General features: G+C 43.9%; 1 protein-coding gene across 2 annotated transcripts in view; it reads right to left on the bottom strand.

The window, feature by feature from the left end:
- Window positions 1-1,372: 1,372 nt before the first annotated feature.
- The window catches only part of rnf43 (ring finger protein 43), a 75,191-nt gene continuing 59,993 nt past the window's right edge, over window positions 1,373-16,570 (bottom strand). The window contains exons 3-9 of one of the 2 annotated variants that reach the window (XM_085797404.1): window positions 7,365-7,439; window positions 7,116-7,250; window positions 6,510-6,611; window positions 6,239-6,409; window positions 5,993-6,116; window positions 4,173-5,708; window positions 1,373-3,663 (exon numbers count right to left, since the gene is read on the bottom strand). In XM_085797404.1, the coding sequence (XP_085653530.1) occupies window positions 3,638-3,663; window positions 4,173-5,708; window positions 5,993-6,116; window positions 6,239-6,409; window positions 6,510-6,611; window positions 7,116-7,250; window positions 7,365-7,439 (2,169 nt within the window). In that variant the 3' untranslated portion in view covers window positions 1,373-3,637. The remainder of the gene's footprint in view (window positions 3,664-4,172; window positions 5,709-5,992; window positions 6,117-6,238; window positions 6,410-6,509; window positions 6,612-7,115; window positions 7,251-7,364; window positions 7,440-16,570) is intronic. The other variant, XM_085797405.1, reaches the window with a different exon arrangement.

The following is a 16,570-nucleotide window of genomic DNA, read 5'->3' as shown; positions in this document are numbered from 1 at the left end:
AGCTAAGCTACCATCTGCTTTCAATAGCTTCATACTTTATGAGCAAACGTGATGAGAGCAATATCAAACTTCTAATCTAAGCCTCAACGAGTCAAAACGATTCCCCCTTTAAACATGTTGTTTTAAATGCAGAGATCTTTTCTTTTGTCTTTGCTTATAAAACACGTGACTTTAAGTTAACATGAAGATATCATTATCTACTCTGCTCCAAGTCAGTCAAGCCACCAGTGAAATTTATTGGATCGTAAAACACATCTGTGTCATTTCACAACCTTTGCATTCATAGCCGGGGGTTTCTAGGCCACAACCAATGAATGTAAAGCTCTAGTTTCTCGTTGAGTATGTGTATGTAGCTCTCTCTGCCATAAGGGGCTTCATAATGCCCTTTAAATACATTAGTTTTATTACAGGATTAGTTTTTTTTTATTTATTTTTTTAGCTCAGGTGAGAATTGAATCTCTACAGCAGTTTACAAATATCTACTGAGGTTTTTCTTCTTCTTTTCTGTGTAATTTGATTCAGAGCCAGAGGGAGTGCATCACAGAGTTGTGAAATAATGCAATTCACACACTAGAGGTGCTTCAATCAAACAGGTTTTGTCTTCGCTGTAATATTTTTTTTTATGTCATCTATGTGTCATCAGTCTACTACTTTTTCCATTAGTGGTAATGCTCATGGTGAAATACAAGCAACAGACAGTAAATAATGTTTAAACTGTTCCTCAAACAGCACATTATAGACTTTGTACTACTTCAAATACAACCTCTGCAAATCCGGTTTGAGATTTGAATGGTTAAACTATTCCTGACTGCAGTGACCCAGAACCACAACTCATCCAACACCATGTAGATTCTCATGCAGAAAAGTGAACTCCACACAGAGGTTTTTATTTCAAAATAATTTATTTGCATATACTTGGAATGAAGACAGGTTGATATATCTGTGATGGCACTGGTCAGTTTCCATATAGGAACATTCGGTCTATACAGAAACCACTCTTTCAAACCTGGACAAAATGGATAAATATATTAGTAAATAAATATATTAGTGACATGTCACTATATTGAAATGTTCTATTATATATAAAATACAACACTATTTCATTTCTGTTTTTGTTGTTCTCTTTTTGTACACAAAGTATCCAAAATATACTGATATATCCCCTAAAGTTCTGGAGGGATTTTTACTCTATTAGAAAAGTTTCAGCTCATTATTCTTGCAAAACATAAACAAAACAAACACAAAAAACAATGCAAAGAGAAAGATCTTGTGTGGATGAAATCACATCAGATATTCTGTGGCATCACCATATGCTTTTTTTTATGTGCTGATAGTTTTGGGATTGTTTTGAATTAATACTATGAGATTTGAGTTTCTTTTTCTTTTTCTTTTTTTAATATAAAATCTACTGAAGCCAAAGTGCTGCTTGTAATTCAGTCATTTCCATCTCAGAGACTGTTTGGCAAGAAGAATAACAGACAAGGAAACTGATGCTTTAGCTAGAGGACGCTGTGTGAGGTATCAGTCTGAGGAACTGCAGGTGAAAAGCTCTGCATGATTGTCCAAAAATATTGAGTCCAAAATGATTTCCACTTCGATTCTAGCACGTTATCTCTTGTCATTTAAAAAACAAAAAACGTTCATTCTGAGATTTAAGGACAGGGACGAAGCAGGAAAAAGGCACAACACATGTTAGAAGTTCACCGTGTTCAAGATTTTGTGTCTTTGGTTAGACAGGTAAGAGCTTAGTGTGTCAGGAGTCTCCTGATTTGGGACACTTTGAAACAATAAGGCACATGTGAGGCGTTTAGTAAGTGCTACTGGTTACGCTGCAGCACCCACGAGCTCCTCGTCTGCTGCTTGTGCGAAGCTAAACTGTGTGCGCAGTCTGACTGCAAAGAAAAATCCTTTCACATTTTCACTGAGCCTTTAAGGGAAAGTCCACGCTAAAACAGAACTCCTCTTCCTCTGATCTGGGATTATTAAGTCTAGTACGTGTGAGCATGAAGATGTTTGCGGTTTAGCCAAATACAAAAGAGACATCTTTGATGTATTTTAACTGCACAGTTGAAGTGGACAGAGAAGTTTTCTGCCAGATGGTTACATATTTCAAAAAGAAAAAAGAAAAATATGATTTCATTTCTGGTTTAAGGTGGATTTTCCTTCAAGTGCCGTGAGCTCAAAAGCAGGGACTGGTAAAGCACATTTACCACAACAAAGGATATTTGGGGCATTGTTACTGTAACTTGGACTAATTCTCCCCATCTTTCCAGTGTTTGATTGTTCCTGAGACATTTCTCAGACTTGTAAGTGTGAAATCATGGGAAATACACACCAAGCTTTCATTAAACTGGTGCAAATGCAAACAGACTCAGCGAATGCTTGAAGACTGTCAGGTGTACCTAGCATGGCTTTACTCCAGTTATATTATCAAAGTCATTTTTCTAGAGCTTTAGTTGCTAATAGACAATGGGAGGTTGTGTCCTCTTTGGAGGGTAATGGGACATTGTGATGAATTGGGCATCAAAGGAGCAGAGGAAGGGGTGTGTTATCCTTCTAATGAGGCCTTTTCACTCTGCACAGATCAGGGGGTTTAAACAGCACTGAGGTCAAACATGTGAAGTAACCACTGGCAAGAGAAATGTCAAGAACGAGACAATAGCTTGTAATGACGATGACATAATTCAGTCAAACCGGTTCATTTTGAAAGGCTAAAAAAAATACACGCTACAAAAAAAAAAAAAAAAAAAAAATCCAAAATAAACACAAACATAAATGTTAAAAACAGCTGCCATTATTGAAATAATGAAAACAAGGCCCATGCACGGCTCAGCAACCTCAGTGAATGCTCATTGTTTGAGGGGCTGAGCATCAACCTTTCTCTCCATTTGGGCAGGTCAGACTGCCAAGAGGATCATTTTGAGTTGAGTTTACGGGAGCTACATGGTTGTGACATACATGGAAAAAAAAAAAAAAAAAAAAAAAAATTACTACAGCAGTACCTTTAAAGACCCCCTGTGTGAGGCATGTTAAGAAATCTGAGCTGAGGTAGGCTGGAGGGTAAAGCTTCTCTCAGCTGAGACTGGACTCAGTGAAGGAAGACCAAGATCACACTAGTGAAAGTTAAGTACCTCTAAAATAAATCAAGTTCTTTTGTAAAAGAGTGAGTGACGCACAGATGGAGTCTCACTTCATCATCAGGGCTCAACACCCAAAGCAAGGATCATTCGGTAGTTGTCACTAAGGAGCATGGAGCTTGTGATATCATGTCAGTAATGAATATTCTTCTTTATAACTGACTGGGAGAAACACAGAAAAAAACCTATTTTCCCCCTTTATGGTGTATGAAGTGTTTCCCCAGCTAAACATTGAAATCATTCTGTGTAGTGAAACATTTTTTTTAGCATAATCTAATCACAATAACTTCACTTTTTACTAGCAACCCAACTGACTCAGCTTGAAAGCGCTTTTTTTTTTTCAGTGTGTGAGCTTTGAATCCTGGTGGCAGCCGGGGAATCGTCTGAACGAAGGCATTGCTGGTGGAATCATGTGGAAGACATGAGAGCGATCAGCCAATGAGAGGCTTGTCCATTCTGGCTCCTGTGTAGCAGCGTGATAATGGGGATGCAACAAGTTCTCACACACCAGACTCCTCTTCTGATCCTGTGGACACAAGAACAGATCAAATCAGCATCAAAGCATAATAATAATAGTACTAATAAAAATAATAATAGTGATAATATATAAAAAAATAAAAGGAATACATGAGCAGACAGGTTAAAAAGCCCACGGGTGAGCATGATGTTATTTGGAAGAGAAATGAAAATGATGCAATGATCGGTTATTATTTCCAACATTTCAGGTCCACCCACTTACAACACAAACCCTGCATGTAGCTTCACTGAACCAGAAACCACTGCTAATCTCACATGGCTTACACTCTGCAGCATGTATCCAATGCACACATTGCATTATGATGCTGTCACACCTCTTACTTACACATTGTACATATATATCCTTAAGACTTCAACCACCTGTTGCTTTCTTTGTTGCACTGAGCATGTATTTCATTGACTGCTATGTTATAAATACCAACAGAAACCAGATTCATCCATTAGGAATAAATACCTGGTCATGTTGTTCAAGACAAAGCAGTGGGAGGAGACACTCACCCTGATTGTGGTGTAATGTTTGGCAGTATAAACAAATGTCTGTGTTGCAGTCAGCAGCAGGCCCGTGGTGGAACCTGCAGGGGGGCCTGTCCATAGAAGTCCCCGGCCCGAGGAGCTGAGGCTCCGAGCGAGCCTGCTGCACCCGTTTTTGCCACACAACGTGGGCCCCGGCACAGCAAGGCCAGTCCTCCATCCCCCCAGAGTCCAGAATGAGGGGAACGGGGAGCAGAGCCGGGTGCAGCTCGGGAGGGGAGCAGCAGAAGCCCGGGCCCTGGCCGTAGTGGATGTGGATGCTACGATCGTCCTGCAGGTCCAGGCTCTGGTGGAAGCGGACCGTGGGGCCGTCGAGCACGCAGCCGCTGACTCGCCCGAGAGGAGCAGGAGGGTGTCCGCGCCCCTGGTGGCAGCAGTGGGGTGGGAGCTGTAGGGGGATCGGGGACATCAGGACAGGAGGTCCTGGGGGGCTGCTGGGGTCCATGTCCGGACACTCTGTCGGCCCCGGGCCGGGCCGGTCTGTGGGCTCTGGCTTTGGACACTGGCAGGGACTGTGCTTAGGAGGGCACACGGGTGAGTCTCTGTCCAGGACAAGAGCAGCAGCAGCAGCAGCAGCAGCAGGTGCAGGTGCAGCTGCAGCTGCAGCCGCCCCCTGCTCCTCATCTGAGCCTCTGCTCGGGCCCTGGCTGTGCTCCCCCTCCTCGTAGTGGTGGTGTCTGTGGCGGTGGTAGTGGATGTGGCTGAGCACAGTCTGTGGCTGCTCTTCAGCGCAGCCTGCTTTGTTCACTACAGAGTCCAGAGACCTGGGCCGGGCCTGAGCTCCAGCCTCCAGGCTGTTTCTCCGCGGGCCCCGACCAGGACCCGGCGCATAATACACAAATGGATCATAGTCACTACTCAGAGAGCTACGAAAGGTGGACCAGCTGCCATAAACCCCCTGTAGGGAAATGTCAGTACAGTTGAGAACTGAGTCACTGGAGGAGCCATGACAGGGCCCTGAGCTGGAATCGCTGGCCGGCCCGTCGGCCAAGTATCCACTGCGCTCCGTGTGGTAGCTGCCGCCGGAGCAGCTGCCCTCGTCCTGCCGGCTGTGGGCCGGCGCTCCACGGGTCTGCGGAGGGACAGAGGTGGCGTGGTGCAGTCTCGAGCAGGACGCGCTGCGCTGGGTCGGACAGGACGGGCGATAGTTGTGGCAGGGCCGACGAGGGGTGTAGTGGTGAGTGGACGTCCTGCAGTTGCCTCCGATCCTGTGGGGCCTCCCGGGACCCTCCGCGGGAAGACGGTACCCACAGCCGGAGCCGAGCGGCCGGCTGGTGAGGAAACGCAGCGTCTGAGTGTCCATGGGAGAGGAGCCGCTGTAGTGGCCCAGAGAGGGATATGGTCCAGAGGGTCCACGAGGATAGTGGGGCCTCATCGAGAAAGGGACAGCATGCTGAGGGAAGGGGTGGTTGTGTGGGCTGCTATAAGGCTGACGGTGCAGGAAGCCTTGGCTTTGTTCTGGACTCTGCTGGAGTCTGTTCCTCTGCGGCTGCCGCTCTGTCCCTGTGGACACAAAGCAGCAGTTAAAATATAGTTAGTTAGAGGACTGCAGGATTGTTAGAGTGAACTTCAAAATGGAAAATGTTTTCTTTAGCACATGTCACAGTCAATATGAAGTGAAATGTGTAACAGATAACTGTTTCCAGATGGTTCAATGATCATAAAGCATCTCGTTTTGAAACATTCCTTCGTTTGCTGAGAAAGAAACTTCAGAGTGACTTTTAGTATGTGAATGCAGTTGATGAAAACAGATGCAATGTGATGACCCATCATCAACAACACTTAACTGGAAATATGCTTGTCCTCACCCATGATGTTGTGCATGCAGAGGGGGCAGGTGCGGTGCTGCAGCAGCCAGGGGTCGACACAGTCTTTATGGAACTCATGAGCGCAGGAGATGATCCTCAAATGCTGGGGACACAATAACACACGGAGGTAGATAGATTTAAGGATTAAACACAAACACATTCACATTTCAATAGCTAACTAACTAGATGTGTTTTTTTCCCCACTCGTCCTCCTCCTCCTCTTACCTGACCATCCTGGAAGTCCTCCAGGCAAATGGCGCAGACTGGGCTTGAATTGGAGCTGCTGGCCGACCCCCAGGCCCCTCGGTGGCGGTGTGAGCCCGAGCAGCCCTGAGAGCTGTAGGTTTTGGTCTCCAGTCGATTAATGGCCCGCATGGTCTGCTGATGGACAGAGTCCTGCACACGCAAGAAGGGGAGAGTTAGAAAAGTCGAGCTTCTGGATCCAAATGACATTTTGTAAAGTTTCCTCTTCTATCAGTGCTGCTGCTTAACTCACCCAAGTTCTGTTGGACTTGCATTTGTAGCGGAAAGCAAAGATTAAGACGATGGTCAGAATAGCCAGGACAATGGTGAGCAGGATCCCCACGTCATAATGTGGCTAAAAAGGGAGAAGAAATGGAAAAGGGAGCAAATGTTATTATAATTTGTATGTAGGCAATACTTCACTGAGTTTTAGTCATAAATTAACAAGGAACAAGAAAATCCTCTTAGGGGTTTACATGAAAGTCAAAAACACCGCACTGCAAGAATGACTTGGTTGTTTTAGAGCTCAATAAATCTACTAAATGTCCTTTAAACTTTATGCCCGTGGACCAATGGCTATCAAAACCCCCTTATGTTCTCTATGCTCGATGGCCCATTTGCATCCTTCCGCTTAAGCTCACAATAAAGTCTGTGTATTTCATACCAAAACAACATTAAGTACAGTCGCAAGCGGCCTTTCTGCTCACACGATGTGAAATGAAAGCACACAGCTTCTTTTCTGTTCTGCTCTTTCCCAAAGCAGTGTCTTCTTCCTCTTCCAGCCAGTACGAAGAAAATCACAGCGCATGAGAGCTCATGATAGATGTGCGCGTGCATGTGTGTGTGTTTCAGTGCTCACCCATCTTGACTGCTCCACCATGATCTCGATACGGACTTTGGCCTCCTCGTTCTTGTTGACCAAGCCCATCAGCTCCTCAGCATCCTCGGCCTCCACCAGCACGACTGGACGCGGGAGAGAGTCTGTTTCTCGTAGCTGGGCGGCAACCGAAGCAAAGGAGGAGCGTCAGGACCAATATTGTGTATGCTCATTCATATATCATATTCATTCAACTGTTGAAGTTGTGGCTGCACCTGCATGCACACTCACCTCAGCTGCAGCATTGGCATCATCACTGACATCAAAGATCACAGCCTGAGCTCCTTTATCCAGGGCCATGCGAGCCTGAGGGAGACGACACAGGAGAGGATTTTAAATCTCTCACATTTAACTTTATCTGCATACATACTGGACACCTGAGCAACAGAAAACATCTCCACTTCACAGGCCAGTTTATACAGTGGACAGCTGATGAAAAACAACCGGTCTGTCTGTGTTTTCATCTTCAGACCCATCACTAGGGGGCAGTCACACCACAACACCAAAGAAAAAGGCTCCTGCTGCCACTTTTCCACCTGACTCTGGCAGCCAGGACACACTGACGAGTAAGTGCGTTAGCATGAAGGCCACAGCACCAGTTCGGTGCCCCTTTTTTGTGAGGTCGGAGAGAGTGACTAAATGAAAGAGTGGAGCATTATCTGAGAGAGTGAAAAGCAAGAGGGAAATGGTGAATGAAAGAAAACGGGTGGGGTGTCAGACTGACATGCAAATAAGGTAAATTTCCTATTCAAATGTGCCACAGGTCTTCCAGTGTATTTTACAGTGTGTCATTTTGAAGCTTAATAGTTAAAAAGGGATCTTCTCATCAGGAACGGTGACACTTCAGTTGATAACACACAGCTCAGGCTTTAACCTACATACTGTTGGGCAGCAATGCACCATTTACTTCCTTTAATAATATCAACTTAGAAATATAGAGATAGTGTCATTCCTACAGCTGCAGTGTGTGTTTCTTCTGTTCCTGACCAGCTCCTCCATGACAGGCGCTAAGTTGAGCAGGTTTTTGAAAAAGGCTCTCTCTCTCCGTGTTTATGTGTCCCTGCATTGGCTCCGAATGTTGTTTGTGTTATCAAGAACCCAGAAATGCTTTCGCGGCGGTCCTTTTCATCAATATCTCACCACATGCTCTCAAGTGTCTGGCATCTGCCAACACTTAATGAGGAGGAGACACAAGTTTAAACACCTAATCATCCAGGTCAAACACAACACTAAACAGTGATTCCAAGCCTACAACTCACAGCCCAGGGCAGGAGGGTGTGTATACTGTGAACTCGCACACACAAAAAATTCAGGTAAAGTCTTCACTCAGTTGATCCATCATTCAGGTTAATGAGAAACCTCTTTTGCGGCGCGGTGGCATTGATCCGGGATTATTTTTTTTTAACACTTCAAAAAGAGAAAGTCAATGTCTGACAGGGAAGAAACACACATTTCCTGTGTATACAGAAGCTCGCCCCTGCTTCATTTATGTGCCACCTGGGAATCTGTGTGAGGTTTTTCATTGCCGCACAGAAGGTAGGCCTACTCAAAGCAGCGCAGTATCTGTGGTCAAGGAGAGGTCAAATAAAAAATTAACACATCGCCTCTGATCTAGGCTTCCCGCTCTTGCGCAGCTTCTTTCTGTTTCATCTGAGCAGTAATTGTAGTACATGCATAGGCTTAAATGGGGTGTGGTCACGGAGGAGGAAAAAAAAGCTGGATCTCTGACATGTGGGAATTTGCTCTACCTGGGGTTCAAAAGTTCTCTAGTGCCCATATGTCCTCTAATCGTGGTAATAAATGAGGGAAAGCCTGCTCTTGTGGTCCAACACACACACACACACACACACACACACACACACACACAACCGGGAGTTGCAAATAGCCCTCCACAGTTCAGACTAACAACGGCCAGCTCAAGAATATACCATACTATATTTCTCAGATGACTGCTGCTGTGGTCTTATTATATCACAGTATTAGTAGTAGTGGCACCACAGTGTGGTCACCGAGACGTACGCCTCCACTGAGCCACAGGACTGGACGAGGCCTGGGAGATCTCATTACATGATTAACAGGAGATATATTTAACCTTTAATGCTGCAATGAAAAGCGCAGGTCTGACGCTAACAAGACACTTAAAGCACCGCCAGGCTAAAGCGTTTCAACATCCAGGTTTGTGTGAGAGTCGGACCTGAAACAGACAGACGGGCTGTGGTCGGGTAAACACCCATCTTCACGAAGGGGGGGGGGCAACTCCACACATGCAATTAAACAACATTTGGCGTTTGAGTAAAAGTGATTGCAGCATCGGAAATGACTGTGGTTTGCAGAGTTATACTGCAAAGTCGTCATCACTGAAAGACTAACAAACAACGAACACATGCACCACAACAGACTGCTGCTACTTTTAACACTGACGGAGGGTGTGGACGCGTGTGGGCGATGTTTTGTCAAACAGAGTTTAACTGCACAGGATGAGAGCGGCAGAGGAGTCGTTTCTGCAAAAAAGTGAACTGTCACAAGCATAAACAAACCTGAGGGCACCGAGCCAGGAAGAGGCACCGTGAGGTCACAGACACACACACACACATACAGGTACTCACTCATCACACAGACACACACAGCCCCTAACATACAGACTTATCAGGGCAATCTTATATTCAATCAGTTATGATGACATACCACAACCGAAACATAGAAAAACATCTAGAGTCTCAGTAAGTCATGACAGTGTGTCTGAGCCAACATACACAACACTGCAGCTGAATGAGATCATTCATTTTTATCAATCATAACTTCTCCTCCATGTGACACGTCAAGGTGTCTGTGTCCAGAACAGGAGGCTGAACACCTGAAGAAACTTGTACAAAATGTAAATACAAAGGTCATACATGCTTCAGACAACTATCACACTGTAATTATGACTTTCCTCTTGCTGTGTCACCCTCATCTGACTCAGTCTGTTCCTTCCCACCGGGCTTCACTGACGGTATTTTTTCTTTTTTTTGTTAATGGTCCTCCACGTGTTCGCAGTGAAGAGTTAATTCCAAAAACAAGTGTTTTATTGTATTTGTACTGACTGTACTGATCTCTGTGTGAACACTTCTCTAAAGTCATTGTCAATACAGCACTTTACTAATGTTTAATGCCAAATTTAACTTGTGTTTTAATCTGAAATTTATAACTGCAGCTGTGTTTATTTATTCATGGTGCCTATTCACTGTATTATCCACTGTATTTGTATCATTGCATTTATTGTATTCAGTATATTTTATCCTATTCTAAAGCCTGACCAGGGACAAAGACTGCAAATTAGCTGAAGCTAGACGTCTTATATGCATCACATTTTCCCATTTTTTGTGGCAATGTTGTATGTATCGTCCCTGTTAAAACTTTAAATCACAGGGCATAACCACATGTATTTCCTCCCAATTTAGTATTTTAGTATTTAATATGTTTTGTTTTTTGTACCAAGTCGCTTTAGGTTCGACCAAATGTCAGGTGCTTAAGGTCATAATGTAACCTGTCATAATAGAAAAACTTCTATGAGCAAAACCTGTTGCACTAAAACAAAGCTAAACACCTTCCAATGAAAGTAAACTCAAGTCAGTGTTTCTTTTATAAAAGTATTTTTTTCCAAACAATCTCCATCCATGCACCCTTCTGTGTAAATATGAGCCAAGGACACTCTGGTTAGTTGGCTGTAAACATACTGTGCACCAAATGCTCCTCCTTACTACCAGCAGCAGCAGCACATACTGTAGCTATCTACACTATCAACCATAGCTCATCTTGCGTAAACTCCAGTAACTCCAGCCACTGATCTGCCCTCTCCAGCAGTGGGTGGCCTGCTTGGGGCCAGCCAGCGCTGTTTGTTTACATCCCTGGTGAAGTGCGGTGTGTGAGCCAGCCAGGCCTGGCATCACAGCCTGTTCTCCACTGGGTAGATGCAAAACTACGCCACTGTGATGCCTTTATTATTTCACATAAAAGGGACGGGCCAAGCTTTTCCCGTCACCTGACGAGATCGTTTTGCCTGTTAACGTCTCGGTGTTTGTCATGGGATTAATGTGGTGCGGATGGCACAGCCAGGCCAGCGGGGCCGTCGCCTTCATCTGCAGCCATGTTCCAGTGTAATGGAGAGAAACAGGACAGTGCAATATTGAGAATATCACACACACGTACACACATTCAGTCATGCCACGGAGAAACATCTGCTATAGTAGTTGAACATCTATGATTACAGAACTATATTCAGACTGACCTAGTAGCTTCATAACCTTTGACTTTTGACAGTAGATTTTATATCTTAAAGAGAGCCAGTGAGATCTTAGCAGCCTTTAACCTGCAGCAGTGACCACAACTTTAACCTGCCACAATACAACAATTCAATCATCATTCTGAGGAGGGTGTCAAGAGAATAATCCATCCATCCATCCTGGATTTCAGTTTAAAACAAGACAGAACAAGAAAAGTAGTAAAGAAATAGCATCTTAAAAAGCACATATGTGACTAGGTGTCTTTAAATCAAAAAAATAACAAAAGAGTGGGATAATGGGAGCTGTCTTCATCCCTTCATCAGGGTGATTATAATTGGTAAAAACTAAATAAAGCAGCTTGCACAAAATGTGAACTGGAATAACTGAATTCTTTGTTTGTTATTGTAACTTCCAATAAAGTTAAGAAGAGAAAAACAACTAAATAAAGCAGTATCACATCAAAAAGTTTTTTTTTTATGACATTTACTCAGATTCTTACTCTGTCAACTTATGATCCAGATGTCATCATTCAAGTTCTAGTTAAAATACAGATTTACAAACCAAAGTATGAGCTTCTGAGTGATTCAGCAGTACAACCAGAAAAAAAAACACTTTAATCTCAATCAAAATTTAAACCTGTGCAGTCAGCATGGTTGTCTTTATTTTGAAAATTTGGCCCATGCCAACATACACTCTGATAGAAACCTTTCCTTGCGCTCTGACAACGCTCCAACACTCCTAAACATGCTACTGGACTCCATTTAACTCAGTTTGACTCTGCAGGGCTTGTGGGGACCCGGTTGGTCTGTTTTCTCAGCGTGACTATCCACATCATTCAGTGCACAAGTCAATTATAGCATAGAATAATATGTGTGGGAATAAGAAGTGAGAGTGAAAGAGGTAAAGAAGAAAAAAAAAGAGAGAGAGAGGGACGGGGAGGGAGGCGAGCACGCTGTGGTGCTGCTGCATTAAAGCGTCTAATGACAGACTACAGAGCTCTGGGCCTACAGGTCTGAGGCCGAGACTCTGCTCTGTCATTTCTCCTGACCGGCACGGCACACTGGAACCATTACCGAGGCACTGGGACACGCCGCACGGCTAAATGAGGAGCAGACGGGGGGGTGGGGGGGTTGATGACGATGATTTGGGGGAAGGGGAGGGGGCATATAACGATACATATCAGGTCTGAGGTCAGTTTTACCTGTAACACTGAGGGACACAGACAGCAGAATCAGCTGTTGGTGAACCCGCCAATGTTTTCCTTGTTAATCATCATCAGAATAACAAAATGGGAAATGAAAGCAGTTTGAAAGCCAAGACTAAGAGTTCAGTGGTAGCAAGGTCAAATTTAAATTGTGACCCAATGGTGGAAAGTTGAAGAAAGTTATTATAATTCATTCAATCATTGTTGAGAGGTTACAGTCTGGACTGACGTGGGTGAACCACAAACCGACCACAAGTTTTTTCATGTACCTGAGTGTGTTTCTGCAGCTGAAAGCTCTTTGCTTTCTCTCGTGTCATTTGCGTGTGTTTTCTTTAGCATTAAGTTATATTAACACTGACAACACAGCACAGAGATCCAACATTTTGGACCTGATCTAAAAACCTGCTTATAGGAAACTGACTATTTACAACAAAGACCTGTTTTAAAAAATGACTGTACTACTGGATTTATGTACAGAAGCAGCTCTTGAATTTAAATGTCTTAGGTATGAATAATGTATGGTTTGTATGAAAAGCCAATGAAATTAACCACAGTGTTACAAAGTATTACATTTACACATGGATGATTTTGGTATATGTATTTTAATCTTTTTAACTGCTGTCACATGTCATATTATATGGTGTATGCAGTGTATTCAATATTATTTATTTCTTTTCCCAACATGGGTGTGAGAAGAATTGCTACATAGTTGTCTTGATGAACATTTAGAAGAGTATTTATACATTTCTTAGACAATAAACTAGTTAAGAATATACTTAACAATATTAAATGAGAGTCGTAAAAGTTTAAATTCTTGCAGGGACTATTTTCTTCCTACTCTGACATGTTTTTGTGCCAAGTGTACTTGTATAAATGTTGAAATAGTTTGGTAAATTACATCAAAAATAACCAAAAGTACAAGGCCTAGCTTTAAATATTGTTTCCCTATCTTTGAAGCTGTGTATTTAAGTCTAATTGTGTGTGAATAATTGCTGTATGTGTGTGTGTGTGTGTGTGTGTGTGTGTGCTGTGTGATTGCCGGGTGCTCGCCACCGGCTGAGCGGCAGTTAAGTTGGTTGGAGGAGGGAAGGGTGTGGCCCTGCTGGGTATCCATTACTCACAGGGGTACTTTGATGTGGGGCCGCTGGAGGGGGGAGCAAGAACTGAATGAAGAGGAGGGGAGGCAGGAGGAGAGGAGGGGAGGGGAGGAGGAGGGGGGAGGCAAGTCAGGGCAGGTGAGCAGATTCTACACTCTCAGGAAAAGTATTGAGCCCGAGGGGGGGTGGGCCTGAATCACACACACACACACTCCTCCTCCTCCTCCTCTCTCTACCTCCCATTCATCCTGGCACACACACACACACACACATAGAAACACTGAATCCAGAACCTGGGCTTGGCCACCTTTCTCTTGCAGAGGAAGAGAGACATACTGGAAAAAAGTTATGAACCTGATCTGCCTGTCTGGAGGTAAGAGAGGTCATTTAGAGAACTCACAGTATTGAAGTTCACCCCTCTCTCTCTCTCTCTCTCTCTCTCTCTCTCTTTCTCTCTCTTCCCTTGTCTCTCGCCCCCTCTGCACTGGCTGCACTGTGTGACACACATTTGAAATGCAAAGCACAAGTTGACAGAGAAAGACCAACGCCATCTGATACACTATCGTTTGCTTAACACATCCTCGAAACATCAAAGAGCCGGGCAGCGAGCGCACCGCAGCCGGGGGGCAGATGAGACGGATGTGGCTGCCGGTGACAGCGGCGATGATGGAGCAGAGAGGCTCCGACTCCATCGCACACACACACGCCAACATGTGACCTTACGTATCGCTAGTTGTTTAAAGCCGGGTGGAGGAGGAGGGGGGATGCGAGCCATGGATCTGATGTGTTGACCAGCAACTTTGACGCTCACAAATTAACATCTTGTTAGTTTAATCTGTACAGGAAACAAACCAACTCATAAAACCACAGGCTGTTTGTTTTGATTCACCGTCTGGTTCTACAGTAGCTTCAGCATGAGGGATGTGACAGAGGTATCGATCTTCTCATCTAACCCTTCACAAAAAAATGCACAGTTCCCCACAGTGACAAACCAACCACTGTGAGCTCCTCAAGCTATCCAGGTTGAACATAGATATACATAATATGAACTATGCAAATCTGAAACATAATGATGAACGTGCATGTGCATTGACATCTTCCACAATGTTGGACATTTTGTACTGACTTTAAAACATAGTGGCTTTCATATGTAAACATGTATAATTATTACATTATGTAGCCTACTGCAGGGTTGTAACTCATTTAATTAGTTTATTTGCCAGTGAATTATCATGGGTACATAATGTAAGAGGCCATGATGATGCAAATAAGCTTAACATGTATTTATTACATGTAATTAGGCCTAACTTCACATGTTAATACACAGATACCGAGAAAAATGAAAAACCCGATGTTCAGAAAGTGTCAACTCCTAAGAAATGTAACTTTTGTGATGAAATATGAGACATCTCTGTTCTGAATGGAGATTTTTGGCCTCGTGGGTGAGATGGTAAGATAGTTACAAACCCATCTTGTGCCATGATGAACTGGTAAACATAATTGTGTCGGCCTACATAAAAAAAGTTGCCACCCTAGAAAGGATTCAGTTACAAACAATGAGTGTCAGATTTGTCTTTAGTGAAGAGGACTATGACAGATTCCTGCCACACTGCGCCGTCACTATAATTAACTAAAGCTGTGTAAGCATATGAAATTGTTCCAAAATTAATAACAGTGGTGATTATCATGACATGCTTTAATTATGGCAGTATTTGACTCTAATAGGTATAATTAAGTAAACCACCTGGGTAGACAACAGCAGGAGGAATACAGAGAGGGAGAGTTAGATCCCTGGATGTTCGGGCTCCTCTGATCTCATTCGGGAACACAAACACGCTGAACCCCACCTCTAACGCTTTCTTCTCACGTCTAGAGAGGGCCCTTTGTAAAACCTCAACTGTGAGAGCTGCCACATGAGAAACTTGCCCGATCCCACAGAGGAGCCACTATCTCTTTTATTGTTTGTATTGCACACAATCAAGAGATTCAGGTAGGGAATAAGCCTCCTTTGACTGGGAGAAGACACCCATTTTTGTAGGCTTGGTATCGGTATGTTGATACATTCCTGCTGCAGCACTGATGAAGCAGAGAAAGTGTCCTGAATTATTTCTCTCAGTTTGTGGCCGGCAGAGGATTTTTTTCTCTCTTACCAACGGGCGGCAACACAGAGACTCAGGGGAAGCCAATTAGAGGGCCTTTCCCGGCCTTTTAAGAGGCAGATAATGTTCTTGTTTTCATAAAGCATCCTGTTATTTAATCAGGCCTGTAAGTGAGAGCCTGACACCCCTCCTATAGTGTACAGCAGCCTCCCTCCTCTCCCTCCGCTGCCCCCCCGCTAACCCCCCACCATCATTCCTGGCCTGAGCCCTCCATCTCATTCAACAGCTCTTGTAAGCCTCCAGGAATTCATTCTTGGAACAGGCCGTGCAGTAAGCCGTGTCTTTCTGCAGAGCAAACACACATACACACACATAGCCAGCGCAGTGATAACTGAAGACACAATGGCTGTAAATGAGGGAAATCTGGACACATATGAAGTTCAAAAAAGACTTTTGTTTGATTTCAAATAACAGGAATACCACACGCTCCCCGCTGTGGCACCGCTACGATTTCACAACGACTGCAAATGATCCAAATCACATTTCACTCAAGTCAGTGTGACGTTTGTTTATGAAAATAAGACCTACCGCGTCTTTGACATTTATGGTAGCTATTTACATGCAGAGATTTTACTGGTTCACACCTCAAGGCCTCTACATCCTCATTAAATACTGATACAGATGTTTTTATTTTACTTATTCAAATGATCGAGGAAGCAACAGAAAACCATGTAAATCATTCATTGGCAGTAGTGACTTTTTCACAGCCTTTACA

The sequence above is a fragment of the Trachurus japonicus genome, chromosome 14 (assembly GCF_045865225.1).
Source record: "Trachurus japonicus isolate A0001 chromosome 14, Traja_1.0".
Classification (NCBI taxonomy): Eukaryota; Metazoa; Chordata; class Actinopteri; order Carangiformes; family Carangidae; genus Trachurus; species Trachurus japonicus.
This window is presented reverse-complemented; position numbering and strand designations above follow the sequence as displayed.